This window comes from Cyprinus carpio, chromosome A9, assembly GCF_018340385.1.
Source record: "Cyprinus carpio isolate SPL01 chromosome A9, ASM1834038v1, whole genome shotgun sequence".
In the NCBI taxonomy this organism is placed as follows: domain Eukaryota; kingdom Metazoa; phylum Chordata; class Actinopteri; order Cypriniformes; family Cyprinidae; genus Cyprinus; species Cyprinus carpio.
Window position 1 is genome coordinate 23,567,316 of NC_056580.1, and position 26,830 is coordinate 23,594,145.

Below are 26,830 nucleotides of genomic sequence, written 5' to 3' on the forward strand. Positions count from 1 at the left end.
AACAAAAGCTGTCTACAATGTTAAAGATACAGTAAGCTAAAGTCCGTTAGGAGCTACAGGCTGTTGTTAATGAACCTGGTTTGGATTAAGTCAATGACAATTAAAAATGTAATCACTTGAAAGTGAGAAATCTTTAGAATAAATTCAATGAAACATAAAGTACCCCTACTTTTTGTTATAGACCCATGCAGTGCTAGTAGAAAGGAAAATAAGTGGAGGACTCTTTTGAGGTTTGTGCTTTTAACTCAGGAACCACAAATGAAATTGTTTTTTCTTAGTCAGGGGAAATGATTTGAACCTACTGGAAAATGTTAGCAAATGCAAGACGTCTGGATAGACTGTATGACTCACTGCTGGGATATCTTGGGGGGAGGATGGTGGTCGTCTGCTTGAATGTGGGGCTGAGACATTTGTTTACTTTCCAGACAGTTTGGCTAGGAGGCTCCAAAAGGGGACCACCATAGAGAGCATGATTTTCCAGAGCTTCGTAAAACGGGAGGGCTGAGGTCAGGGGTGATGCTTCAAAATGGTTTTAGTATAGAAACACTCTCTGGGAGATGGAATACCCGAACAATATTCTGATTTTAATTTTTTCCCCTATCTTTTGCCTTCCTACAGTTTTTATCTCGATCAATAATTGAGGTCCACACAGCCGGTTTTGGAAGTATGCATGACTTGCCAAAATAATGTCAAGTACTTAAATACTCACAAGAGTTATGACTAACAGGTCAGTCTCAGAGCATAAACCACATTTTCTGAACCTACGTTTGCTCTTTTGCTCAAGAACAAAGGTAATTTATGGCATTTCCATGTGGATGAACCAAAAAGCTCACCAATCCAATGCTTTATTTAAAAGCGGTGTCTGTTGTCTTGAGGATATTTAATTATTTTACTTTATTTAATAATATAATTGTATGTAATCTTTTAAAAGAACAATGAATTTCAAATGATAAAATAATCTTATGATGGAACAATTCAGCTTGGTTTATATGTGTGTGTATGCTGTAATTATTCTTGTTTTATGTGTATAAATGTCATATGTCATACATTAGACAAAATGTTTTAGAAGTTTATTTTTAATAATTAATATTTATTCATTCATTCATTCATCTTTTACACACACACACACACACACACACACAATGTGTGTGTTTATTTATTTTGAAGAAATTTCTAGACTCTAATTTTTGTAAAACTAAATTATGATACTTGAGTAAATGATGAAACCGTAATTGGCTTAGATTTATATATATATATATATATATATAATTCTTTTATAAAACTCATGCAGCTCACGTTAAAAGACTTTTATCAGTGTCCACCTCCAACAGTAGTCACACCCCTTACCCTCCCCCCACCACCCTCCATTACAGGAATGTGTGGTTAGTGTAGATGGTCTGTTGCCTGTCCCATTGCGGGGGTGTGATTGATAACTTTAAAAAGCACAAAAAAACCAATGATTGCCTTATGTAAACTTTCCTGGATGAACACTGGCATTTTATTGTGCAAAATGTCAGTGAAGTCAAGCTATCTGATGTCACACTGTGATATTTGGACGTATATATATATATATATATATATATATATATATATATATATATATATATATATATATATATATATATATATATATACAGCTCTGGAAATTGATAATTACATGCTTAAAGATTTTGCATGTCTCTGCAGAAAAAGTTGCTTCATTCAAAAAAGTGACTATATTATTATTTATGTGGCTGATTGATGGCAGAATGAGAATAAAAGACAGCCCCAAGCAAGTTTTCTTTTAAATAGCTGTTAGCTGAGTAATGACAGCCAGGCATAGCATACTGTATTTTTTTGGCCCGTTGTTAGCATATATGTGTTGCTACTTGCAGCTTTCCATGTTATGCTCCCTCAATTCAGGATGGGATTGGAAAAATCAATGTCTTACTATTGTTTATTGCTTATAAAATAACGTGCATTTGCATTGCTTCTTTTTTACGTCACATAGTCCCTCAAGTACTTAGCATTCATGAGAGAAAACTTGTTACTTGGCATATCAAGAAATTACACATTTCAGTGTTTGTGTTTATGGATCCAAGCCAGCATTTCTAATCCTGGGATCATGTATTGCTTTCCTTCTCCTCCTCCTCCTCCACTAAAAAGCACCATTGGTTAGTGAAATCATTGCAAAATTGAGAAGAGACACATGTTTCTAGTCTCTCTCAAAACTGCCTGTGCTTGGCACAGGAGCATTTTCTTCACTAAAGTAACAAAATCTATTCAAAAACTCCCGTCCTCAGGTCAAATACTTGTTCAGTGTTCACAAAATGTAATTTCTCTTCTTTTTGAAGGAACTTCAAGCTTTTTATACAAATCAAACAACAGTTTTCCATGGTTTGAGAAGCATAGTGAGAAATGCAGATGTAAAGCAGAGACTATGTCTGGGGGGTTGCTGTAAAGGGAGCTGGGGCTTTGGTGTGTGAAAGGGAAATGCTAAAGCCATGATGAATAGGATATGTATGACCTCAGCGCTCAGACCTGTTCTCCACATTGGCTAAATGTTGCTTGTCTAATTAAACTGTTTTCTGGAAGAAGTGAAGACTTCAATGTTAAATCACTTATATTTTTATGTGTGTGTGTATATATATGATGCGGAGAGACACAAAGGAGACAAATTGTTGAATAAAGTTGTTATTTTTCTTCGCTTACAAAAAGTATTCTCGTCACTTCATAACGTTACGGTTGAATCACTGATGGCAGATGGACTCTTCTGACGATGCTTTTCATACTTTTCTGGAGCTTGACAGTGTAAGTTACATGGCAATCAATAGGACAGTCACAAGTCTCCCGGTTTTCATCCAAAATATCTTAAATTGTGTTCTGAAGACGAACAAAGCTTTTACGGGTTTGGAACGACATGGGGGTAAGTGATTAATGACAAAATTTTCATTTTGGGGTGGAGAAATCCTTTAATATGGACAGGCATTTTAAAATCAATAATATTTTCACTCTCCAATTATATTTACCCATAAGAAACAAGGATAAGGAAAGAGGACACACATTTATATCACTGCAGAACAAAAAAAATTATTCAGATCGTCTTACATCTCTCTAGGCCATCCTCCCATGTAAACACGTCTGGTTAGGTGTTTATTCAGGGGTTCTTTCTGTTGCCATCCTCATAAAGTGCAGACCTGTTAAGTTTGAATGTGACGACTTGATATACGACTTACATGTGTAAAAATAAAACATGTTTAAACTATGAAACACCTACATGCTGCTGTTGTTTATTGAAACAACAGGAAGCAGACAAATCTTGAAGCCATGCTATAACATTGTTGTAGAACAACTTTGGTGATCCAAACTGAGTGTGCCAAAAAAGGAGAGAAATGCTTTAAGACCAGAATAAACACAGCAAACATAGAGGACAGATGGAAATAGTAAAACTAGTTACTAGAAAATGTTGGAAATGGATTTATGGCGTACTGTCCATTCTGAATAGACTGAATGGATTAAACATGTTCTCTTCAGTGTTGTATTGCCATTTGCTGTTCAAGAGTGTTGCAGCACGTGAACTCTTGGGATTGGAATTTGACTCGACTTTTTGCAGATGTTGTTTGTGCTGTTGTTGCTGTTCCTCTGGCTACTCTGTATGCTTTGCCTTATTAATCCTACCTTCAACACTATGTTCTGTGCCTGTTGTTTCAGCATTTGTATCTTTTGCAGTCACACTTCTGCACAATAACATTATTTGTGTCCGTCAATTGCTCTTTGGATTTTTCTAACATACCGTTCACCCTTGACCAAAATTTTTTTTTTTTTAATAGACTGATAAATAAATAAATAAAAATAAAAAATGGGGCATGATTTACAGCAAAAACACAATTGCAGTCTGACATGCCCAAAGGAAGCTTGCCTTCTCCTGCTTCTTTTTTCCCATAAAAGGAAGCAGAACAACCTTTTGTGTTTTAGTGTTTTATAACCCTAACCTTGTTGATTAGGTGATCGCAATACCCTGATATTCTATAATATTGTGTAATTTAATATTATGAATGTCTGGGGACTGGAAATGTAAGGGAGAAGTGGTAGTTTTGAGTCCAGTCTTTTTCACCATCTTTGAGTTCATCATTGAAAAATGCCCTCATGTTTTTTTTTTGTTTTTTTTTTTATAAATAGGAGGGCAGGGACAAGCATCAGATTTCATAAAGCGTTTCATTTTCTCTTAATGCTTAGACTGCCCATAATGCAGAGCACAATAAATGCATTTCAGTTTCAGACAAAGGAGCTTTGTTAAAATTCTTGTAACTTATAAAGTCATGGGAACTTGACATGGGTGAAGTAGAGTGTGACACAAATGATTGTTTTAGAGAGAACTGTACCTAGTGGTCTTTAAATAGCACTCCTTCTGGTAGACCTGTAATCACCAAGCCCTAAAGGTAAAACTACTGGACATCCAACCCATCATAAGCATAGCCCGTACTTACGTCACATAAGACATCTGTCTGTCAAAGCCCAACTTTAACAGTCAAAGGCATAAAGAGTTCTAACAATGCCAGTGTTGAAATTGCTGTTTCAGAAAAGGATGAATTGTTCTTTTTTTGTTTAGTTTTTTTCTGTTCAGATTTAAACTAAAATTCAGTGCTTGCTCCAGTGATGATTTTTTTAACGCTTTGACTTGCATGAAATAGTACAATTTACACTTAAAGTAAAACAGTCATTTCAACGTCTTTTTCTAACCCTTCTCCCTCTGTCTGGATCTGCTCTGAATCTTGGCACTAACATGGTTTACGTCACTTTTGGCATGCGGGGGAGTTTAGGGAGGCGAGAGTTTTACATGAAAACCAAGTTTTGAGTCCTAGCTCAAAAATGTCAGCTCTCTGCATGATTGAGCCTCATTTAATAATTTCTTTGACTTCTAGCTGTTTGGGAAATGCATGTGTAATCGTTAAAATGCATTGTTCTTAACATATAATGTTTCTCTGTAAATCATACATTACACTGCACTAAAATTCCCCGCACTACATGGATTCTTCCTTATCTCTCCCACCAAATCACCAATCAAAAAATCAGGCCACTTATATATATATCTCCATTACACAATTACAAGTCTCTAATTTTTTAAAGCAGGTTCAAGGAACATGCGTTCAACCACTTTAAGCAATTGTATTAGAGAGCCACCTGGTGTTCTTAAAAGGTATAGCAATATTTGAATGGCTTATTTGCAAATTTCCCCCCCCTTATGGAATCATGTGAACAATGTGTCATGGAAACTTCTTTATTAGTTCATAGTGGGGGACTATATATTTACACATGGTAAATACATTTTGTTTACAATATGCTGTTTAAGTAATTTTTTCAACATTACACAATGTTAAGAAGGCATTTAAAATGATAATGATTTAAACAGAGCTGTAAATGCAATCCTTGAGTTCATTTGTCTGAATTGTTTGATTGTTAATAGTGGTTGACCGATATGGGTTATATTGGTCTATTGGTAATTGTAAATCTGTGCATAGTTTAACATTGTGTGCTGTTCAAAAAACAAGGCTGTTTACACTAAAAATAGAGGATTTTTGCAGAAATGCCATAGAAGAACCATTTTTATTTCCCCAAAGAACCTATCTGTGAACAGTTCTTAAAAGAACATTTTTTTTCTTAGCGTGAAGAACATTATAAGATGATAAATTCTGAGCAGATGCAAGCATTTTGAGAACAGTTTTAAAAAAGTACCTTTTTGTGCCCCATTTAGGTTTTTGCATTATACCAGGACAAGTTAGTATCTGAGTCAACTTTATTCAAAATTTAGTTTACAGTTTGAAGAGTATCTTGTAGAGAATGTCCAGTGCACCACCTGCATAAAAATGTCTTTCTGGTAGTGTTTATAGTTCATCATGTTCATAAACATTGTACTCTTTTAGTGATAAGGTCCCATCAGCATTGTGATCATTCTTACGGAACACATCTGCCACAACATCATCGAAATAGGATTCATCTTTCTGTGTATTTAACTTCTTTGCTTCCATTTTCAAGTATTCTTTAATCTGTAAATCCAAAAATGATAATATGTACATTTTAAAAACAATAATAATTAATAAATAAAAATTAGGTATGTAAAAAAAAAAAAATCCTTATACAGCAATTAACATGCATTGACTGATATCTATTACCTCTTCTTTTGTCAGGGCCTTGTCCTTGTCAGCGTCAATTTCTTTGAAGGCTTCTAAGCTGCGTGGTCCTCTGGTTATGTACAAAAGCTCCACCTCAAAGATCACTGTTGCATTTGGTGGTACAGGACCTATTCCATCACATAAAAATTTTATTGGTGACACTTATTATACATAATATAAACACATAATTATAATAATAAGGTTTGTTGGTATAGGTAGGTTTACGGGTTGGTTAAAGGGTCAACAGTGTACAGAGGTCATTATAAGGGAACACGGTTCAGTCTGTTTATATTATATTGTTTTGATAAATGAAATGAAGTATTTTCTTTTAAAAAATGATTTGTTTTCTGCTGTTTATTTATGATTCAAGGAATATCCTGTTTAATGATATACTGAAGAGTAGTATACTAATGTGAGTGTTGAGGCAATAAAAACATTTTTGCACCAAAATAACAATCTGTTTTGTCTTTAGCAAGCATTTAGTTAAACTTAACCAGCCATCCTTTACACAAACCTTGTTACAGTAGCTAAAAGTCCAATGCCCATAAAGATGCTAAATGATTAGTAATCATTTATAAACATTTACAAATGATGAATAGTTTCAACTTTAGATTGGCTACTTCAAAAACATGAAAAAAAAAAAAATAATAAATGATTAGTAAAGATGTGAACAAAGACCAACAAATAAAGATCATATGAACTGAAAGTTTACTGACATTTGTAAGCATTTCAGTTTATAATCATATGTTAATCATTAGGTAATGTTCATTAATAAGAACATTATCTCATATTTCTATATGAATATGTGAATATATATTATCTAATGATCTGTTAAGCATTATATAACAATTTGTTAATGATTTATAAATGAAAGTTATTATAAAGTGTTACCTTTTCAGGAAGCTGCTTTGGAATCACTGTGAAATGCACTAAACAAGTAAATTTTCAGAAAATATTAATTATCTAGCACATAATTTATGAGTACAATGACAAAAAAAAATCTATAAGTTGGGCTTTTAATAAATTATCTAAAAAATAATTCCATTTATGTGGGGGAAATAAGAATGCTCATTTTCTGTTTAGCTGTTATCTAAAATATTGTCCAAATCAATGGAATTGAAACAACAACAACAACAACTACAAAGAGTACTCGAATAAAAAACAAACGCAAAACAGCGCCACCTGTGTAAGGGACTGTATTACTTTCTTTGCGTATTTCAAGTGAGAGAAGGGTCTGCGGACTGCAAGACAGAAAAGACCTACCTTTTCCTTTCTCGCCGTATGCCAGAGAGGGAGGAATTGTAACTTTTCTCTTCTCCCCGGGACACATGCCGTTCAGCCCTAAATCGAGGCCCTTAATAACTTCTCCAACGCCTAACACAAACCAGTGTGGGTGACCCGTTTTTGTCGAACGACTGGAAAATGAATACGAACAGCTTTACTTGGCTTTGGCTGGAAATAAAAGACTTTATTATTAAGCTTTTATCTACAACTCCATTAAATACTAAATGCACTGTTTACATCTCTCTCTCTCTCTCTCTCTCTCTCTCTCTCTCAGGTAAATATAACCTGTATTAGTCTACATTAATACAACAACTTTATTTGTAAAAAAAAAAAAAAAAATGCGTTTACCTGCAGTAGAACTGAGATCCATCTTTAACTAGATATCCATCATAATGAGCATTCAGCATGTCTCCTCTCTTAGCTTTCTGGCTGCAGTTTTCTGGCAGAAACGTAACCTCAATTTTAACATCTTGATTTGATTCATTTGCCCAGATCAATACAATGAAGGGATTTAAGGTTTGCAGAGACAAAATCAAATTAAAGTAAAATGTAAACCGCGGCGACATCTTGCACATCTGTCTGCGTGGCGACGGGGGCCGGACAGCTGACGCGGCAGCGCCGCCCAGTATACTCAAATTTCGTACTTCACTTTTGGGGTGTTACAAATCCGCGTGGGTTTATGGGTTGAATCTAAGCAAACTATACACGTTTGTTGGGTTTTGTCTGATCAGTGTGTTAACCCTGTTGCCTTTAGCCCGATTCGGACGGTAATTGTTTCTCATGTGGACGTCTGTTAAAATAAATGTACATATCACTTCAGTGATAAAACTCATGGATTCAGAGGAGGAGTGAGTTCTGTGATCCTATCATAGACGGGAACGCGCTGCTCACGTGACCAGTCACATAATTGTGTGCCGTAAATAAAACGAATTTTATTTACAAATGTATTCTTATAATTGTGTAAAATGTATTTAAAAATACTTATTATTATGTTAAATGTATTCTTATTATGCCAATTATATTTTATAATATATAATCATATTTATTATTTAAATCTCCTGTTTAAAAACAGCTACAGTTGTATATATAGCCTGAAGTGCTGTCATATGGGTTTACTTAATTAATGTTCTCTGTGTGGGAACACTGGCCACAAGATACAGAACATTACTTATACCCAGGGGCACATTAATCTTTCTTTTACTGTCTATGGCATTAATGCACGGGCTATCCAGCTTTTTCCTAACGTAAAAAGGGGTGCCGCCCACTGATCTGTATCAGTGGTGCTGCCATATATAAATTCTATGGGTCTAGTTTCCGGTCTCATTTGCGTCCAGCTATTTTTAGTTGTACAAAACAGTTCGTTTTACTGCTTGATATTGACAATTGATGTGTCCTATCATATTATTTTAATATGTTATCTTAATTAAGAACACACTGGTTTGTACTGCAAATAGTTTTACCGTTTACTGCACATTATTATTCTCCTCGTTATTTACCTATAGCGGCTAATGAAACGGAAGTCTCACCCATAGGCTTACTTCTGCGTTGAGGAAAAAGGTGGATAAGGGGCTGAAGCCCAGGGGCCTACACTTGGGAGGGTCCCACTGGCTGCTGGAAAATTATATTTTTCAAATAATTATTTGTATATATGGTAGTTTGCAGCAGTGACAACAGCATTCTGTAAACAAACTTACACACTCATTTTCAGCAACGCCCTGCTTGTAGTATTTGTAGTGAATGGTTTAGTTTAAATTTTCCTCACACAGTTTGTATAGTTGGTATGTTCCACTGATAAACTGTGAGCGGAATGCACAATGCGCTAAAGAAGCCTAGTATGAGCACTATTCTGTGTGCGTGTCTCTGTTAACGTGCTCTGTTAATGATGCGTTTCTAAATGAAGATCACGCAGAACCAAGGCAGCAGACAACGCACCCTGTTTGTTTTCTTTATTTTATAAAAGCACAACGTTTTGTTGATATTTTGAGTGCACACAAATAAAAGTAGACCCTTTGCAGTTACGGATGTTGTATTACTCTTACTTTTATGAGCAAAAATAACGGTGTATCCACTGAAAAAAAATGCAAATGATCGCACTGTAGCCTCCATGTCCTGCAAAGCGTTGCAAATTATTGCTGCTCTCCTGTTTCAAATTACTGATTCAAGCAGGTTATCCTGTTAAACAACATTGACTGAAACCAGATAAAACTGAAAGAAGTGAACCTGCTTTAAGTAAGGAATAATTGACGACGGGCCGTTGAATTATTAGAAAAATAATGCACACCCGAGGTGGTGATGCGGCCAGACGCGAAGCGGTCAATTATTCCTTACTTAAAGCAGGTTCACTTCTTTCAGTTTTATCGGGTTTCAGCCAGTGTTGTTTAATTCAAGCACTAATACTACGGTTACCACACCTCAAGACATCGATCAGATGATATATTTAAAGCGATTCGTCTGTTTTTTGTACTTAAATCACTATTGTGAGTAGGATTATTTCTTCCGCATCTCATCCAACGCCTCTTTTGCTGGTTCCAAAATGTCATTTTAAAGCTGTTAATGGAGGCTTGAGCCGTTGATAGCATTCTAATGCAGTTATTAATGAAGTTATTAGAAAGAGAGCGAGAGAGACAGAGACACACAGAGAAAGAAAGAGAGGGAGAGAGAGCTTGTGTGTATTATTCTGCAGCAGCGTCTCTAAACAGCGCTGTTATTACCTCGCTAGTGAGAAATGTAATGTGTATTTACTTTCGGAAAATCGTCTGTCGTGTTGTTGTTTTTGTATGTGAAATATGAAAATATCAAATTATATGTATATGAAATATGAAATTAAGTAGCATTCATTTATGGAACACAGACAACAATTTATGGTGCTGAAAACATGCTTTATTAAATTAGTAATTCATAAAACTCAAGGAAGCTGAATATATGGGTAAAACTACATAAAATAGCTCTAATAAATCAATGTGCAGGGTATTACATCCATGTATTTTTCTTTTCTTTTCACAGCACATGAAGTCTCTGTGGTACATTACTTGATGGATACCCTGGCTGCTGTCAAAGTGAGATTCTAATGCTAACACACACACAAACACACAAAATATAACCTAGCAATCCTCCAAGAGTTGGCACAGCTTCTGCAAAGAAGCACTTGAATTGATTTTACAATTAATGGCCAGGTGGTGTTACTTTCATAAAATCAAAATTCAAACAGTCCGTTGCCAGAAACTGTGCACAAACATTATCATTAACTCACTGTGCAGGCCGCTCGCACAATGAGCTTGTCATAAAAATGGCTGTATGACTACATCAGTCTGAACACAAGGCCCAGTCGCCCTGCTTACATGAGGGTAATGCAAACAGCACTCAAGGTCTTACGTTCAAGTCATAAATACTTGTGTAGTGCATTACTGCATGCACAAATGTACAGTGCATAACTTTGTCTCTCTGATTTTAGTTAACTTCAACAGGGAGCCTCTCTACCTGTTGAGGCAATCTTAAGACTTCAACTTATTGTTGAGGCACATAGTTTTGTTTCGTTTCAGGTTTTACAGGGTATTCGTTCCATGTGAAACTTTCTCCTGTTAAACATTTAGTTCCACTTGTTTCATTTCTTAATATTGTCATAAATAACAATTCATACATTTTCCATAACCGGTAAATTCGGCTATATACATTATGTACATGTCACAAAATGGTGCTGAACTTCTGATCATAATTATCCAATATGGCACATTTTTAGACTTTAGTCTAGATTGGCATAAATTAATGTCAGTTTTGGTATAAAAATAGTTCATATTTACAAGAACAGAAATCCAGGTCTTTATCAAGAACTGAGTTTTTTTTTCTCATTCTATAAATAAAAAGGATCTGAATGAGGGAAATGGGGTGAGGATTGTATTACTATTTTAGCTTTTTTTTTTTCTTTCTTTTTTACATCGATCGAGTCCTGACATTGACAGTAGTGGTATCAAATCCAAACTCATTAAAAAGTTTTAAGGTGTATGCACCAGCATCAGTCTCTTTCACTCCACTTATAACAAGAGTGGTGATATCTTGAGAAGTTTCAATCTGCAATCGTCCACTCTCCTCCTTGCTGGGAAGAGCCTTCCCTGAATGTGACCATTCTATGGAAGGGGTTGGCTCTCCAGTGAAAGCACAGGCTACAGTCAGGACCTTCCCTGACTCAATACTGATATCTTGAGGTGCAGCCTCAATCTTTGGTGGTATACCTGGTTAGAGGACAAACAAATGAATCTGTTATTATGGTAATATAGCTCTGCTGATTTGTTGAACTGTAAATGTTTTTTGGCGGAGATGCACAGACTTTTCATCTCACCTTTGCGGCCATGAGAAATGGCTTTGATGGATGACCCCTCAACATGCGAGTGACTGGACATTGCCAACATACTGCTGGAGTTCATAGCTATCATTCTTTCAGAAGTCATGGCGGTCATGCTAGATGCTGACATGCTTTCAAATTTAACCTCAGCCATGCTGGAACTGCTGAAGGATGTCTCTTGCATTTTTGAAACCACATGCTTGGCAGCATAACTGCCCTGCATGCTCGTAGCATCAGAGGCTTTCTCCACAATTATCATTTTGGCAGGTTCCTCAACCAGAGCTGTGGGAGTATAGCAAATATCATGTCACTGATGCAATTTATTTCATAAAAAGGTACAACAGGCAATTCAAATGGTGCAACTGGTCTCTGTTTCCTGCTTGAAACATTTGGGCATATTTAATGTAAAGTATTTTGGAACATTTTTGATATCATTGGTATTACTAAAATAAATAATGCTCCAGTTGCACCACTTACAGTCTGTACCTTTAAGGAAATTCCGTTGGTAATGCTTATCAAAAAATATAATCTTTTGATTATTTTGACTTTATTCTCAAACATTTTTGTCAAATGAATCAAACTATGTGATGCATGGTTAATAGATGGTAAAAATGGTATGGATTTTAATATCCTTGAAAATGCATACCTTTAACGTTATCACTATTCCAACTGCAAATGCATCATTGTTAGATTTTGTTAGCTTGATTGGTGAACAGTGATAATTAGACGTGTTCTTCATGGACATACATGCTTGTTTTAAGGGGTGCACGATAAATATCGGCCGATAATTAATTTGTTAACTGACAAGCCGTGCAAATCCACTCTGATAATGAACGTGGATTTGTGCAGCTTGTCAGTTAACAATGGCTCTGTGTAGTAACAGCTGCTCTATGTGAAATCACGCACCTGATGGAATTTACCACTGATTAGATAACTGGTTTACTGACGAGATGTGCATTAATTTATCGGCCGATATTTATCGTGCACCCTTACTTGGTTTGATCATGCACTTTATGTAATGGACAGGATGCTTATACTAGGTTGCTAGAGAGTGTTAATTTATTTTTAGGAACGGATCAAAGACTTACTGAGGACATTCAGTGATGCTGTTGCAGAGCACTGTCCAAATTTGTTCTTAGCTTTTACTGTGTATTTTCCACTGTCTTCAATGGTGGCATTGTGAATCTCAAGTGTGTACACATTCTTAGACCGGCTCAATTTCATGTTCGATGTAATAGTTATCTGCAAAGATAAAAATAAATTTAAATAAAGTTAACAGACTGCTATGAGGGAAAACACAAATAAACTGTACTTTATTATTCCCCCAAAATACTTACCACTGTATTATCCTTGAGCCACTCAATTTCAGGAGACGGTTCACCAGTGATTTCACATGTAAATGTGACATTTTGTCCCTCGTTTACATTCTGGGAGCGTGGTTGCACAAGGAAACTTGGTGCATTTGAGCGCATTGCACTGACGGTCATGTCAAACTGGCACTTAACTACACCATGTTCAGTTTTGGCCTCACATGTGAGAATTCCCTGGTCATGGTGGCTGATGCTTTTAATTGTCAGGGTGTGATCATTTCCTGACACACCATATCTGTACTTCTCTGAATTTGATAGCTCGGCTCCATTCAGGATCCATTTCACATCAGCGGCTTCAAGGATGTTTGCTCGTAGTGTAACAGTCTGACCTTGACTCACTGTCATTTGGGTTTTTGATGCTTTAATTTCTGTAAAGGACTCCACTTCCTCATAGGTAATCTCCTTTTTCACTATTTGCTCTGTCAGCTCTGCTTTTCTTTCAATGGCAACTGTTGTTGTTCGTGCTGTACAGGAAAGAGTAGTTCATTTTGATTAAAGTACAATTGTACATGCAAAATTACACAAAATTATACTTACTAAAATCATAATGTATTTGGAGCACTAAATTACACATTACAATACCTTGAACAGTAACAGTGCAGTTTGTAGTAACAGATCCAGCACTGTTTTTGGCTGTACATGTGTACACTCCACTATCAGAGACATCAGCGTCATAGATTTCAAGACGTGCTGAACCATGTTCTTCAAAGATTTCATATTTTCCACCTTGAGAGAGGTTCTGTGAGAAAATGTCAAAATTAGTTAGTAAATCCATCCATTCTACTATATAACTTTTTTCATAAAAGTCTCTCTCTTACTTTTCCATCCTTCATCCAAGAGATTGATGGCTTAGGCTCACCGGACACTTTCACTGTAAGCTTTATAATAGTATCTGCAGAGGCTGAGATGTCTTTTAGTTCTGCTGAGAAGGTTGGCTTGGATATTTTTTCTTTTGGAGTAGGTGATTTTACCATGGGTGGGGACTTGACTCTTGGTGGAGATTTAATTGGTTCAGGTGATTTAATTCTCTGTGGAGACCTAATTCCAAATGGGGACTTTATACGGGGAGACTCTGGAGATTTCACTCTTGGAGGAGAAGCAACAACTTTCTGTATAGGTGTTGGTTTACGAACAGTTAGACTGAACTGTGCCTCCTGTTTACCTTCAGAGTTCTCTGCTACTACAGTGTAATTACCTCCATCTGACGTTTCTACTTGGGTAATCTCAAAGGTAGATTTATATTCAATTGAGGTTATACGGTGACGATTAGATGACACGATTACTTGAGTCTCTCGCATCCATGTTATAGTAGGTGCAGGCTCACCATCAACATCACAGGTGAATTTAACAGTTTCTCCCTCAGATACTGTGATTGACTGTGGTTTAGTCAGAATTCTAGCTGGGAGAGTTAGCTTCTTTTCTTCAACCACTTTTTCCACTACTGTTGTCACTTCTGTAGCTTCAAGTTTAGTCTCAGAAATTTTCTCAACCACAACTTCTTCAACTGCTGTCACTGCCATGGTTTCAAGTTTGATTTCAGATGTTACCTGCTCCTCCTGAACAACAGTCTCAATTGTCTCTTCTATCTTGTCCGATTTAGTTTCGGATACTTCCACTTGTGTTTCTGATACAGATGCTACTTTTGTTGATGAAACATGATAAACATCTGTTTTTGTCATCTCAGGGACAAAGGGAGTTGGTGGCTCCTCATCTTTACGTTGTGAGGCATATGCAGAAAATCCACCACCAGCAACATCGAGAGTGGCATAGTCAGAGGCCTCTCCCTTTGCATTTGTGCAGACGACACGGTAGGTGCCACTGTCCTCTTCCTGACAATCAATGATTTGAAGAGACAAAACACCACTCATGTTAAACATACGGTATTTTATGCTTTCTTCAATCTGCACTCCATTGTGGTACCATTTAATCTGTGCTTCTGGCTTAGATTGGACATTCAGTGTGAACTTAGTGTTTTGACCAATTGGCACACGGTGAGAGCGCATTCTTACAGTCACTCTGGGAGCATGGTCAAGGGTAAAAGGCTGCTGGGTCACAATTTCAAGCTTCCTCTCACTTTTCAAGGCTTTCTTTCTTGACTCATACCTTGACATATAATCAATTTTTGTTGATAAGTCTGGTGTAGTGGTTGCTTTCTCAGCAGAATCAAGGCTGGGGGAATGTGGGCGTGTTTTTTCAGGTGAAGTTGTTCTAACCACTTCTTTTTCTGCCAGAGCTGCAGAAGGCTTCTTAGGACGAGTTACTGTAGCATAGCCAAGAGAGAATGATGCTGTAGGTATATCAGTTATGACTGCTGCCTCAGTTACTGCTGACACAGAAACTCTTGTTTTCTCCTTTCTTTTGACCTTTGTTTTCTCTTCAAACTCAATGTGCTGCAGTTGGCTCTTGTAGGAAGTTAACTTTGTGGTTGTCATTGCTGACCTAAGCAGTTCCTGATCCTCTTTTTCCTCACATAACCTTTGCTTTTGTCTTGGAGCTCTGTATGTTGCCCTATCGTGACGCTGACGTAAGTCAATATAGCTTGGACCAGCCTCATATTTAGATGGAATACGGTAGGAGTCATAAGTTGGAACTTCCTCCCCTTCCTCCTCGTCATATGCAGCTCTCTTAGGTGATGGGTGATGCAGTGCAGAGAGTTCAAAGCGTACAGGGCTAAGACTTGGTGGAGAAGCAGAATAGCCTAACTCAAGTTCATCCTCAAGTTTAAGTCTTTCTTCCTCTGTTCTCTTCATTGACAAGTATTCTTTAACAGGCAGAAGCAGTTCCTCATCAGAAAGATCACCAAGAGAGCGTCTCCTGATTCTGTAGTAAGCCTCCATCTCTGGAGAAGGTGTGCGGTGTCTTGCTGGCCTTACAGTCTCAAGGTCATCCTGTGAAACAGGAATATGCCATTTTGGCTTGTATTGGTCTTTAATTCTCGGCAGGGGTACTTCATAGAACTGATCCCACCTTGACAGCCGTATGCGTTTAAGTCTTTTCTGGGGGAACTTTTCCATTGGCTCCGGGAACTCATATTGATCACGCAGTTTCTTGTACCACTTCATATCGGAGAAAGGGACAAAGTGTTTGATTTCCATGTCCTCCTCAAGAGCAGTAGGAGCAACAACACGAGGTGGAGGAATAACATATGGCATTCTCAGCCTCTTTTCTTCTGCTCTCTTCTTTTTCTCTTCTTTTTCTTTGGCTTCCTCAGCTTCACTCTTGACTTTCTTGGTAGTGATTGCTGGCTTGAACATGGTTGCAGCTTCTCTTAGTGCTTGCTGTGCCACTGGAGTAAGTGGGGTAACATCTGCACCTGCTAGTATTTGAGTTAGTCTTACTTTCTTGTCCATCTCTTGCTGATCAAGATCGTGTTTCTTCTTCTTTTGTTCCTCACTCTCCTCCTTCTTGATGTGTGTCACACGTTCAACCTTGAGTGTGGATTGGCAACTTGCAGACCCAGCTGAGTTAGTTGCAATGACTCTGTATGTGCCAGAATCTTCTGGAAGAGTATCTCTTACATGTAAGACATAGTAATCTAAGCCTTCATGCACAACTTCAATTTGTGGACCAAATGCCAAAGGCATGCCATCTTTCTCCCATTTTAATGAAGGATGCCCTGATACTCTCATTTCAAAACGTACACTCTGGCCTTCTCTGCATTCCAAGTTAGCAAGAACACGTTTGAACATAGGTCTCAAGGTGTTATCAGCAGGAGCAGGACGAGGGATCACTGTGAGACGAGCCTTGCAACTGTCATCACCAAATCTGTTCCGTGCCACAACAGTGTATTCTGCATCATCATCTGGGTCAAGATGGTGAATCACTAACTGATACAGGCCCTTATCACTAACAAAAGTGTATTTCTTGTCATCATCTCCTGGCATAATCTTTTGACCAGTTTTCAACCACATTACACGAGGTTCAGGATGCACTGTGATTGTGACACCAAAGCGTACATCCTCTCCAATGTAAGCAGTGCGGTTACACAATGGCAAAGTAAATTCCGGAGGTCTTTGGAGTAGTCTTGCTGTGTCAACTCTGCGTTTTACTTTCTTTACAACACGTGTAGTGAAGAACTCACGAAAGGATCTTACCCCTTTGACAAACAGCTCAGCATAGGCACTGTCCTCACCATACTCATTAACAACTTTACATCTGTATGTTCCATCATCAGTTCTGGTGATTCCCTTGATAGTTATGGTAGCAAGCCCGTCTTCATAAGTAATTTCATATTTAGTGCCTTCTTCTAGTTGTCTTACTCCACAGTACCATGTTACTTCAGTGGTGCTATCGTAGTTATCAATATTGCAAATGAGCTTGATATCATCACCTTCATCAGCAACACTGTGTTTAATTAGTCCTGCAACTGGTCCATGTTCAAATGGTGCAATCTTCACTTTAGAGATTGTTACTCCTCGCTGACTTCTGATAGCACCACCACTGGCAACACGAGCAGATGACACAACAGTGTTCCATTCTTTCTTAACCATGGCTTGGTAATATCTCTTATGGCGTGTAACCTTGATGGACCTAGAGCTTAGCTGCTCTGAGTTCATTGTCAGCCAAGGATGATTCAAAGCCTCAGCAGCGGTCATACGATGTTTGCGCTCTTTGGTTAGTAGGCGGTCCACAAAGTCAAATGCCTCAACACTTACATGCTTGAAGGCTTCATCAACAAAACTGTACTCAGCATTGCAAATGCTCTCAATCATTTGCTGATTAGTTTCAGCAGCGAATGGATTAAGTCCACTGAGAAGAACATACACAAGGACACCGACAGACCACATATCTGTCACGGTGCTAACCATCTCATTTTGATGTATTTCTGGTGCTGCAAACTCAGCTGTCGTGTACTGAATCTTAATTTGGTCACCAGGTGTAAGGTGTCTAGATTGTCCGAGCTCAATGATCTTGACATTAGTTCCCTTTCTTGTAGTGTACACTATATTTTCAGGCCTGATATCAAAGTGGCCATAACTCTTGCTGTGAAGGAATTCAAGAGCTTCACATACTTGTCTGATATAGTTAACAATTTCACGCTCATTGAGCTCAAAATTGGCTGAACCAAGGCGCTCAAATATGTCCACACCAGAGATGAACTCATAAATCATGACTAGCTCTTCAGGGCAGTCAAATGACTCATGCAGTAACAGAAAGTTCTTGTGGCGTACCACATTCAGTGTCGCAATTTCCTTCTTCACTAGTGCCTGATCTGCACCTCTAACTTTGACAAATTTAGCCATGTAAGTTTTCTCAGAACTGGTTTCAATGCACCGGTGAATAATACCAAACTGTCCGCGGCCAAGCTCTTCAGCAATCATGTACTTGTTGTGAACATTCTTAGCCTCTGAATGAGGAGCTTTGCTTTTGGAAACTGGCCTGGTGTCATCAACTTCTTCATCATAGTTCAGAACTCTTGATTTGTCTTCCTTCGTTACAACAGATCCACTTGGCTCAGATGGTGCACTCTGACCAAATTTATTTTCAGCTATGACACGGAATTGGTAACTTGTTTTTCCAAACAGATTGACAACAGTATAGTGAGTGTCACGAGACTGGCCAACACGAACCCATCTTTCTGCTGTGGTGGCACACTTTTCTATGATATAGTTTGTAACTTTACTTCCACCATCATTGGCAGGTGCTACCCAGTGAAGTGTTACAGAATCTCTTGAAACATCACTGGCTTTGATGCCACGTGGTGGATCAGGCACATCTGCAACATCAAGCTCAACTGTTTGCTGGTCAATTCCAAATCTGTTTTTGGCACACACAATATAGAAACCAGCATCATTCCTTTCTACTCCATTCGGGAATACAAGAGATGTGAAGGATCTTGTGACAATGACTTGATAGTGTCCATCATTATCAAGAAGGTCTTGTCCCTTCTGCCAAGTGATAACTGGATCTGGTTTTCCACTGAATGGGATTTTGATGTTCACCATTTCACCACGAAGGGCAGGGATAGCCTCCTTTCCTTGCAGATTCTTAGGTAGATGAATCATAGCAGGGACTGAAAAAAATAAAAATTTTAATGCATCACTTTGAAATTTTTCTACAGACAGAATTGTATGTATAGCCAGATAAAGTAAGGATGCTTACTTTCAACATCTAGAGAAACAGTAGCAGAAATGGATCCACCCTGGTTTGTTGCTCTGATCTGATATACAGTTGAGTCTTCTGTATCACAATCAGCAATAACAAGCTGTTGGTAGCCTCCCTTGAATTCTTGGATCTTGATTTTGGTGCCATCAGCTTGAATTTCCTTACCACGTTTGAACCATTTTATAACAGGCTTGGGCTGTCCTGTTATCTTGCAGACAAATGTTGCATTGCTCTTGAATTTTACACTGATGTTTCTGAGGTCTTCTTTGAAGGCAGGAGCACGCACTTCAACATCAGTCTTTGGAATGGCAGGGTCAGATACTTCACTGAAGTCACTTTCTCCACCAAGGTTTTCACATTTCACCCGGAATTCATACTCTACACCTTCTGTCAGGCCCTTGACAGAATAAACAGTCTGGTGGATTTCATCTGTTGTAACTGCAACCCATTCACCCTTCTTCTTATCTCGTTTTTCAAGACAGTAGTTCTTAATTTTAGAACCCCCATCACTGACAGGTGGCTTCCAAGACACAACACAGGAGTTTTTGGTAAGTGCAGAAACAACTGGTTTTAATGGAGCTCCTGGCCTCTCTGTAAAACATACATTTTAATTTGAATTACAAACACTGAAAAATAACATCAAAATTGTAGTTACTTCTTCTTTAATCATGTTTCTTTATTACTTACCTAGCTGACTCTTAATGAGGATAGCAGAAGGAGTCTCCAGTGATTCACTATTGCCATAACGATTTTGTGCTGAAATACGGAAGAAGTATCCCTCATTTTCAACAAGGTTAGGAATTCTGCATGAAGTGCCTGTGATAGATGAAGATACAAGTTCCCACTCTGCTCCTTCCTTGTCTTCACGCTTTTCTACAATATAATTTGTGATCATAGATCCTCCATCATCTTTGGGTGCTTTCCAGCTAATGATCACAGAATTCTTCAACAGTGCTTCAAGAACAAGAGGGCCTTCTGGCATAGCAGGTTTATCTGAAAGCACAAAGAACATGTTAATTGGTCTTATTTCCACTAACACCTACCAGATGTTTTTATTAAAAATTTGTAAATTATTTTTTACATTTTTTTATTATTAAGCATTATTAATCATATACCTAAGATTTCAACGTGAGTTACAGTATCCGCAGCCCCAAAATGGTTGTTGATCCTGATTCTGTATTTTCCTCCGTTTACTCTGCGCTGTACATTTTTGAGAATCAAATGAGTGTAATGCTCTGTATTTTCAATTATCACATTCTCAGAGGGCTCCAAAGCCTTGGCTCCATAAAGCCACATGATCTTAGGCTGAGGTCGACCAATGTAAACAACATGTATGCGCACTGTGCTACCACATGTTGCAAAGAATTTGTCTTTCAGTGGCACTGGGAACTGTGGTGGTGCTTCAAGGACCAGAACTCCACTGGTCTCACATTCCCCAGCTTCATTTACAGCCTTGCACGTGTACAGACCCTCATCTTCCTGTTGATCAGTTGAAATGGTCAGTGTATGACTGCGGCCATCAGAGGTTGCTGCATATTTGCGACCTTCTTTGATTTCCTTTCCACCCTTGTACCATTTAATTTCTGGAACAGGTCTTCCAATAATCTGACATTTGAGAGTTGCAGTTTGTCCTAGTTTAGCAGTGACTTCATCCATCTCTTTCCTGAGAGCTGGTTTAGTTCCAACTAAAAAAAAAAGACAGCTATAGTGAGGTTCATTTTAGTCAAATAAATTTCTCATCTAAAAATGGACTGGGATAAATATTTGTTCATATTATTGTACTGACAAATACATATAATAATACTTATGTTATTTCAAACCATACAGTACATACCACCCAGTTTAGTTTTGATGCCAGTTGCTGTTCTGCGTGGTCTGCTAATTCCAGTTTCATTTTCAGCAAATACTCTGAATTCATATTCAGTTGCCTCTTGTAGACCACCCTGTGTGTATTGTTTGTCCTTTGTGCGCTCCTTATTGCATTTCTTCCAAGCACTTTCTCCAGACTTTCGATATTCAATCCAGTAGCCAAGAACTGGTTTTCCACCATCACATGCTGGAGCCTCCCAGTTAATTGTAATGTAGTCTTTGGTAACAGTCATAGTGTCAATTTCTCCTGGCTGGCTTGGTTTATCTAAATAAATCAAGAGTGCAACAGAATGTTATTTTTTTTCCTTTTTATTAAATCAAGACATCACGTTTAAATCAATTAATGAACAAAGGAATTTAAGAATGAGGTCATACCAAAGGGATCTTTGCATATTACTGAATCTGATGCAGGTCCTGGTTCACTTTCTCCAATGTCATTCACAGCAATAACACGAAACTGATACTCAGCATCAGTAGAGAGCTGGCTAAGAGTATACATTGTTGAGGTAATCTTTGTCTCATGACGAAACCACTTTTCAGACAACACTTCTTTGTACTCAATAAAGTAACCAGTAATGCGAGATCCACCATCATCTTTGGGTTTAGTCCAAGCCAAAGCAGCAGAATTCTTAGTAACATCCATAATTTCTGGTGGAGTGCCTGAAGCCTCTGGGACACCTAAATATTAATAACAAAAAATGAAAGAAAATGTTTTTATGTTTAATAACAAAAATGCAATGCCTTTAAATGAGACCACTGAAAAACACTTACAAATGGGAGTCTTTGGTACAACTGTTGTCTCTGATTTCAGGGAGTTGCTTATTCCAAACTGGTTCTCTGCTGTCACCTTGAAGTGGTATTCAACATTTTCTTGTAGTCCCTTAACCACAAGGGATGTGTCAACCACCCGTGAGTCAACAGTGTACCAAGCTGCTTTTGTTACTTCACGTCTCTCCACAATATAGCCAACAATTTCAGAACCACCATTTTCTGTTGGTGGTTTCCAGCTCACTCTTACAGAATGTGCTTGTATGTCATCAAATCTAAGAGGGCCTTCAGGTACAGATGGGCGGCCAATAACCTTGACCTTTATAGGAAGCATCTTTTTGCCACACTTGTTTTCCAGATGGAGATAGTAAATGCCAGAATCAGACCTTTCAGCTTGTTTGATTACAAGCTCTGATACATCTTCATTGGAAGCAATCATTGCACGGTTGGTCACCTCTGATCCATCCTTTGTCCATTTGCAGGTAGGAGCAGGTTTGCCTTTGATGGGTACTGAAAGTTTGATTACACCTCCGGATCTGACTACAAGGACATCTTTGTATTTTGCCTCAAGATCATAACTTGGAGGATCTGAAACAGCACATTTCAAATCATTAAATTATTCCAGACATATAGAATTTCACACATATAACTGCAGGGAGTTAATGACAGGGTCATAAGATCTTACCAAGCATCTCTGTTATAGTCACAACTCCTGGTACTTCAGCTGGTTCACCTGGTCCACCAGCATTGCAAGCCATAACACGGAATTTAAATTCTTCTCCTTGTGGCATTTGTGTCAAAGTATATTCACAGATCAATGAAGGTGTAGCATTGCACTTCAACCAGGTTACTGATCCAACCTTTTGCATCTCAATTAGATAGCCTGTAACCTTAGCACCACCCTCCTCATCTGGAGGACTCCAAGCCAAAGACACAGAAGATTTTGTGGTATCTGTGACTCGTGGGTTTTGAGGTGAACCTGGTGGATCTGTAGGGGTTATGTAATTGTTTAATAAGTGCTAATAATTGAATTTGCCAAAATTCAATTTGTACACACAAAAATGTATTAATAGTAAAATTTTGCTTACCAACTGGATCAGTTGCTACTGCTGGTTTAGAAAGAAGGCTAGGTTTTCCGACACCACGAGCATTGATGGCTGTCACCCTGTGTTCATATTCCAGGCCTTCAATTAATCCAGTGGATCTGTATCTTGTCATTGTCACTGGATTTTTATTAGCACGGATCCACCTATCAGATCTGACCTCCTTGCGTTCAATAATGTAGCCAGACACCTCTAAGCCTCCATCCTCATCTGGTGGCTCCCATGCAACAGTCATGCCATCACGTGATGCATCAAATACAATGGGTCTTCCAGGTGGCCCGGGAATGGCTGTAATAACAATTAAAAATGTGATCAAGTAGGTCTAGAATATATATATTTTGTATATAATATGAGATTTAAAAAAAAAAAAGTCTTACATTTGGAGCTCTTGCACATTACGATTTCTGACTGTAAGTAATCTCCAGTGCCATAGCGATTGGTTGCTGCGACACGGAACACATATTCATCGCCCTCTGTCAACCTGTCAAATTTGAATGTTGGTCTGGTAACTGATTCTGATACAGGTACCCATCCTGGGCGATGAGCATCACGTTGCTCAACAACATAGTTGCTAATTGGTGCACCACCATCTCTCATAGGTGGATCCCAGCTTATTGTGACTGATGTTGCATCAATTTCATCAAATCGGATGGGTCCTTTAGGCTCATCAGGTTTGGCTACAGAGAGAGAAGAGGTTTATGATTAATATTAAAACTCAACCATTTTAAAATATCTATTTTCCTGCAGGGAGTCGGTACTTACAAAGAATGATGACTTTGATGTTTTCAGTAGTTACTCCTGTTATGTTTTTTACCTCAAGAATATACACTCCACTGTCATCAATGGTAGTGTCGAGAATAGTTAATTTAGAGAATTTTCCAGTTGACTTTATCTTCACACGCTCCACAATCTTTAACCTATTGTCATTGAAGAACCAAGAACAAACTGGTGGTGGTCTTCCTATAATTGGTAAGTCAAGCTCAAGGGGTTTGCCTGCCAAAACACTTATTGTCTTCTGTGGAATAGCTGATAGATCAACCTTTGGCATGACTGAAAGAGGAAAAAAAAGGTATCAACAGTGAGACATGACAAACAAACGACAGCATCTTGTATTTTTTGTTAATATCGTAATACATACTTCTTTGATCTTGAACTGTCACAGCTGTAACAATTTCTTTTGGCTCACCAGCTCCTCTGCTGTTGACAGCACGTACCCTGAAGAAGTACTGCTCATTCTCATTAAGTGACATGATAGTGAACTCAAAGTCTGTAAGTTTCAAAGTTGCCACCTTCATCCACTTGTCAGTACCAGCTTTACAAGCCTCAACAATGTAGCCAGTGATTCTGCTGCCTCCATCATGTAAAGGTTTCTCCCAGGCAAGTGATACACTGGATTTTGTTACATCTACAACTTCAAGCTTGGCTGGTGGCAGTGGAACTTCGCACACCAACACAACATCGCTTGTCTCACTAGGTTCACCAATACCATAGATATTCTCTGGTAACACTCTGAAATAATACAGCATTCCTTCTGTCAGACCGGTTATTTTGTATGATGTCTTGCTGCATTTGGATGTGACAGTTTTGTATGCTCTCATTGATGCCTCTCGTCTTTCAATGATGTAATTATTGACAGGTGCTCCACCATCAACCTCAGGAGCATCCCAAGTAATATGAGCAAAATCTTTTGTAAGCTCTTTCATTTTAATTGGACCAGCTGGACCAGGTGTATCTGAGAAAGAATTCATAAACAGGCTAGTTAGACATCATTTCATGTTATGTTGTTATATGCACTGTAAATAATTTGCAAGATTTAATATGAGAAAAAAATATATAAATAAATATACCATAGATTTTCACTAGAATGCTTGCATCCTTCTTCCCAGCTGAATTTGAAGCTTCAATTGTATATCTCCCAGCATCATAGCGGTGCACCTTGTCAATAATGAGAGTTGTAGCAGTATTTGTCACTTCAATAAAGCCACGATTTTGGAGGTCCACACCAGGTTTGGTCCAGGTTACAGTTGGGATTGGTCTACCAGTAACAGTAACATGGAGCCGCAGAGAACTTCCTGCTCTCAGACAAATTGTCTTTGTCAGTTCATCAGGCAGCTCAAGGTCAGGAATTTCTGGAATAAATAATAAACAAGCGAGTTTAATAGAGAGGATACTTACAAAGATATTGGACATAACTACTGTACATAAAAAAATCTTGCATTTGTACATATAAAACTTTGACAGCATATAACAATTTTGAATTTGTGTGAACATACCAGTTCTTTCCAAAGGCTCAGTCTCTGCACAAGGATCACTGAAATCACCCATTCCATTTACATTGACTGCTGCAATTCTGAAACAGTACTTTTTGCCAGCAGAAAGACCTGTAACTGTGTGTTCTGTCACCCTAAGATTCTTTTCATGCACTTTTGTCCATTCCTCTGCACCAGCTTCTTGCATCTCAAGAACGTAACCAATAACATCTGCACCTCCATCTTCAACAGGTCGTGTCCAGGCAAGGCTAATACTATCTTTGTGTGTGTCTGTTACCCTTGGAATTGAAGGTGGATCTGGAGTGCCTGAAATGGGGATTTCACATTATAAGGTATACCGTTGTTACTAAAGTAATACACAAATTTACATTTTTAACAATGAGGTTGTTTCAGAAACATACCTGTTGGTACTCTACATACTGCATACATTGACACTTCACTAGGTTCACTTTCACCCGCTGCATTCATGGCTGTAATGCAGAACTGGTAAATGTTTCCTTCATGGAGACCAGTGACTTTGAAGGATGTCTCCTTGAGAATAGAATCTCTGTTAACCTTGATCCATCTTACACTCTTCCTTTCACGGAACTCAATCAAGTAGTTTGTGACTTCACTGCCACCATCGCTCTCAGGCTTCAGCCACTCAATCGTTGCATAGTCTTTTCCAACTGCAAGGATTTCTGGTGTTCCAGGGGTCGATGGGACAGCTGTAATTGGAAATGAAGGTGCAATATTGTAACATGTAACACTGAAAAATAGCTCATCTAATGTTTTTAATATTAATCTATATTAATCTTGCCACTTACTGAATGAGTTTCTGGCAAAGATGGGGGTAGACTGTACTGCCACACCAGATCCATACTTGTTCACACCTCTCACACGGAAGATATATTCATTGTTCTTGAAAAGTCTTTTAATTTCACATGTTAGGGCTTTGCATTCAGCCTCCACGATAACCCAGTTTAGTCTATTGGTATCCCTTCTTTCAACAGTGTAATGTGTGATGGGGTCACCACCATCCTCTAGTGGCTCTTTCCAAGACACTGTGCATTTTTCCTCAGAGATGTTGCTGACTGTAATCCCCTGACAGGGGCCAGGTGTATCTGAAAAAGATGAATGATTATCGTATGAATGAACAACATATTTGGGACTGAAGATACCATTCATTTATGTTATTGCTGTGTGTTAAGCATACTTACCAAGCACTTTAACATTGACTTCAGCGGTTTTTGTTCCACTTGCATTTTTAACTGTCAGAACATACTTCCCAGTGTCATCTCTGTCACAGAACTTGATGATTGCCAGAGCACGTGTACTTGAGTACTGGAGAGCATATTTTTCACAAAGCTCTAGCTCTTTTGTTCCCTTGGACCAGTTGACTTTAGGCTCTGGTTTACCACCAACAGCAGCATCAAGCACCAGATCAGATCCAGCTCTAATTATAACTGTGTCCACAAGGAGTTTGCTGTCCAGCTCTGCTTTAGGAGGAACTACAAAATAATTGAATTGTCATTAATATTTAGGTTCTCATTAATATGAAATATTAGTCTTACGTGTTTAGTGAAAGAACCATGTA

At 38.2% G+C, this 26,830-nt stretch overlaps 2 protein-coding genes across 2 annotated transcripts in view; both read right to left on the reverse strand.

The window, feature by feature from the left end:
* Nucleotides 1-5,759: 5,759 nt before the first annotated feature.
* Nucleotides 5,760-8,225, reverse strand: fkbp7 (FKBP prolyl isomerase 7). Its single transcript, XM_042764513.1, has 4 exons — nt 7,782-8,225; nt 7,413-7,564; nt 6,150-6,277; nt 5,760-6,023 (listed from the first exon to the last, which is right to left on the reverse strand). The coding sequence occupies exons 1-4, from the start codon at nt 8,006-8,008 to the stop codon at nt 5,862-5,864; spliced, it is 669 nt and encodes a 222-aa protein (XP_042620447.1). The 5' UTR covers nt 8,009-8,225; the 3' UTR covers nt 5,760-5,861.
* Nucleotides 8,226-10,291: 2,066 nt separating this feature from the next.
* ttn.1 (titin, tandem duplicate 1) overlaps nt 10,292-26,830 on the reverse strand; it is a 141,287-nt gene continuing 124,748 nt past the window's right edge. Inside the window, 22 exon segments of the mRNA XM_042764516.1 lie at nt 10,292-11,659; nt 11,767-12,051; nt 12,858-13,011; nt 13,107-13,603; nt 13,722-13,878; nt 13,958-19,152; nt 19,242-19,835; nt 19,932-20,237; nt 20,360-20,929; nt 21,079-21,378; nt 21,489-21,791; nt 21,885-22,469; nt 22,567-22,869; nt 22,970-23,272; nt 23,362-23,661; nt 23,747-24,034; nt 24,123-24,716; nt 24,832-25,113; nt 25,258-25,560; nt 25,656-25,961; nt 26,061-26,357; nt 26,454-26,744. Of these exon segments, the coding sequence (XP_042620450.1) occupies nt 11,361-11,659; nt 11,767-12,051; nt 12,858-13,011; nt 13,107-13,603; nt 13,722-13,878; nt 13,958-19,152; nt 19,242-19,835; nt 19,932-20,237; nt 20,360-20,929; nt 21,079-21,378; nt 21,489-21,791; nt 21,885-22,469; nt 22,567-22,869; nt 22,970-23,272; nt 23,362-23,661; nt 23,747-24,034; nt 24,123-24,716; nt 24,832-25,113; nt 25,258-25,560; nt 25,656-25,961; nt 26,061-26,357; nt 26,454-26,744 (12,512 nt within the window). The 3' untranslated portion in view covers nt 10,292-11,360.